At 41.7% G+C, this 3,169-nt stretch overlaps 1 protein-coding gene across 1 annotated transcript; it reads left to right on the top strand.

Moving 5' to 3' along the window:
- The first annotated feature begins 1,166 nt into the window (after positions 1-1,166).
- On the top strand, positions 1,167-2,304 carry LOC150053331 (olfactory receptor 52P1-like). Its single transcript, XM_090349035.1, has one exon. The coding sequence runs from the start codon at positions 1,216-1,218 to the stop codon at positions 2,188-2,190; it is 975 nt and encodes a 324-aa protein (XP_090205161.1). The 5' UTR covers positions 1,167-1,215; the 3' UTR covers positions 2,191-2,304.
- Positions 2,305-3,169: the final 865 nt, after the last annotated feature.

Here is a 3,169-nt window from a genome sequence, read left to right as displayed (position 1 = left end):
ACCTTCATCCATGCAAAGATTTGCAAAGCTGCACCTGCATCTCTATGTGTACACTCTCCCAAACGCAGAGGCAGGTGTTTGAGACCAGCTTCCCACTTTCTTACTGCCTCACAGTCAGGTAAGTGGTTTAAGGTGAAGGTAAGCTTCCTTTTCACCTTCCTGTGGCTATCTGAGCACTCTGTGTCTCACTGAGTTCTTCCTCAATGTGGCAAAGTTATTATAAAGCTTCCTGTTCACTCAGGTCCCACCACTGCTAAAACTATTCTTCATTTTTTTTTTTTTTGCCAGTTCTGGGCTTAGACTCAGGGACTGAACACTGTCCTTGAGTTTTTCTCAAGGCTAGTGCTCTCTACCACTTGAGCCACAGCACCACTTCTGGCTTTTTTCTATATATATGGTACCGAGAAATTGAACCTGGATCTTCGTGCATGCTAGGCAAGCACTCTTACCATTAGGCCAAATTCCCAGCCCTGATATTCTTCAATTTTTGAGTGCAGAAATTATTTTGAGAGTTTAAGTGATCAGGATTTTTTTTTTGGAAAAACTACTGTTGGTGTATCATGTCTGATGGTTTCTGAGAGAAAAATAATTTGTATTGTTTTTAGAGTTTTGTCCATAGTTTTATATATTTTGGCACATGATTTTTTAGCGGAAATGTTCATTTCATAATACCTTCTTATATGTAATAGCATTTTTCTGCTGAATAATAATTTAGGATTTTTTCTGCTTTTTTATTTTAAAAATTACCTTTAAGTAGCTCTACCAAAGGTTTCAATTCAACATATCACTTGGTGAGTACAATGCATCTTCCTTTGTGCCACCCCTTTTATCTCTCTCTCCAGTCTCTCCCAACCACAGCCAGATCCATAGATTATCTAGCTCCATTCTGATATAAAGATACCGATACAGGTAGATAAATATGAATATATTGAGAGATGCAGATATAGATACATTAGCATGTTATTAAGGAAAGCATGACAAACTATATTCTCTCCAGGATCAATGCTATTATAGAACATTGTTAACCCTGCACTGTCACGGTATCCTGCTGGACGATGTGATGTGCACTCTCACAGCTGCAGGATCCTTTCTGTGCATTTTAATATCCCTGCTTCTCTTTTTAAATTTTGAAGCCCTTTATTTATTTACCTTTTAGAATGAGAACTCCGGTCATTTCCTCATAGCTCTCCTCAGGTACGTCTCCAGGGGGCAGCCATGACTCCCTGCAATGCCACGGGCCACCCTCCTTTCTTCATTCTCCAAGGCATTCCTGGGATGGAAGACAAGCACCGCTGGCTGTCCATCCCCTTCTCCTCCATGTATTTTGTCACGGTGCTTGGGAACTGCTCGGTCCTCTTCACCATCTCCACGGAGCGCTCCCTCCACAAGCCCATGTTCCTGCTCCTCTGCTTCTTGGCCCTCACGGACCTCGGCATGTCCACAACCACCATTCCGAAGGTGTTGTGCATCTTCTGGTTTGGCCAGAGCAAGATCAGCTATGAAGGCTGCCTGGCCCAGCTGTTCTTCATCCACTCCATCTCCGCCTTACAGTCAGCCATCCTGACCACCATGGCTTTTGACCGCTACGTGGCCATCTGCAAACCCTTGCATTATGCCACCATTCTTTCTAACAGTCGCATTGGGCTCGTCGGCCTCCTGAGCTTGGTGAGAGCCATCCTCTTTATTCTTCCCATGCCCATCTTCCTTCAGCATATGCCCTTCCAGGCCAATCGTGTCATCCCCACCACCTACTGTGAGCACATGGCTGTGGTGAAGCTGGTGTGTGTGGACACAACACTCAACCGGATTTATGGTCTGGTGATAGCCCTGGTGGTGGTTGGCTTAGACATCTCAGCCATTGCCTCCTCATATGTGCTGATCATCCGGGCTATCATGCGTCTGTCTTCTAAGGAAGCCCACCACAAGGCAGTGAACACCTGCACCACACACATCTGTGTCATGCTCATCTCTTACACTCCCTGCCTTTTCTCCTTTCTTACTCATCGCTTTGGCAGAGGTATTCCACCCCATGTGCACACGATCCTTGGTAACCTCTATTTCCTGGTACCTCCAATGCTCAACCCTATCATTTATGGAGTGAAAACCAAGGAGTTTCGGGAGAAAGTGACCAAGTACTTGGGCCTGAGGAAAGAGCCCAGCACCACTGCTCATAGTCAGAAAATGGTTTGATAATCCAGCAGTTACAGGTATGAGGAGGAAATAGTTAAGTGAAGGAAGTTTGAAGGGAATTGACAAGTGGTAGAAATATGCTGAATTGTTTGGTCAGCTGCCAAGATGCTTATGAGAGACCTTAGTCTCTTAGTCTCTTAGTTTCAGTAACTCAGAAGAAAGAAAACTATTCCTGTGAATAAAATGACACCTGCTTTTTGTCATCAACAGAGTGGTTGGGCACATTGCATTGTGATACAATATATTAAAATATTTAAAAAAGCAAATTGTAAAACAGTTTATTTTCTTGGAAAAATACTTTGTCCTCTGACAATTGGGGAAATAACAGTTTTTGAAATGCTTCTTAAAAATCCAAGAGCCTTTAACCAACTTTGATGTCTCCCCCGCTACATATAAACTTTGCTTAAATTCTCTTTTGAATTCTAATGTAGGCATTTTTTCCCCGAAAACATTTGTAAAGCATATTTCTGCTTGGCCAGTGAGACATGCATCCTGCTGGGATTATTGCATTTTTTGTAGTGTTCACATCTAGGCATGTGTGAGAGTGTGTGTGTGTGTGTGTGTGTGTGTGTGTGTGTGTGTGTGTGTGTTGTGTGGTATGTGCTGTATACCCCAGCTCCAAATTTGTCAGTACTTCTAGACATGCAACGCCAATTCATTATTAAAATGAACTCTTTGTCATTACAAAAGGCTTATCATTCCAGTTCTTTCTTTTCTCAACAATTTTAATATGCAGTTTTCAAATCTTTATCTTTAATTTATTTCTAAAAATTTTAATCATAATTGATCCAAATGTTAAATTTGATCTTAAATTCTGATTAATTTATTGTCAGTTACAGAAACACAGCTGATTTATGTTATTTCTGTATCATAAAGGTGCCGAGCACTTGTTGATTCTTTAAGATTTCTATGTGTAGCATCTGCCTTTCCAATTTCAGTGCTCTTTTTCCTGACTTGATTGCGTAAAAACACTTTGGAC

This window comes from Megascapheus bottae, chromosome 16 (genome assembly GCF_031878675.1).
Source record: "Megascapheus bottae isolate mThoBot1 chromosome 16, mThoBot2.hap1, whole genome shotgun sequence".
Lineage (NCBI taxonomy): Eukaryota > Metazoa > Chordata > Mammalia > Rodentia > Geomyidae > Megascapheus > Megascapheus bottae.
The sequence above is the reverse complement of the archived record's forward strand: the minus strand, read 5'-3'. Positions and strand labels throughout refer to the sequence as shown.

Coding starts and splice junctions, on each gene's coding strand:
- LOC150053331 (XM_090349035.1), top strand. CDS start 1,216: ATGACTCCCTGCAATGCCACGGGCCACCCTCCTTTCTTCATTCTCCAA.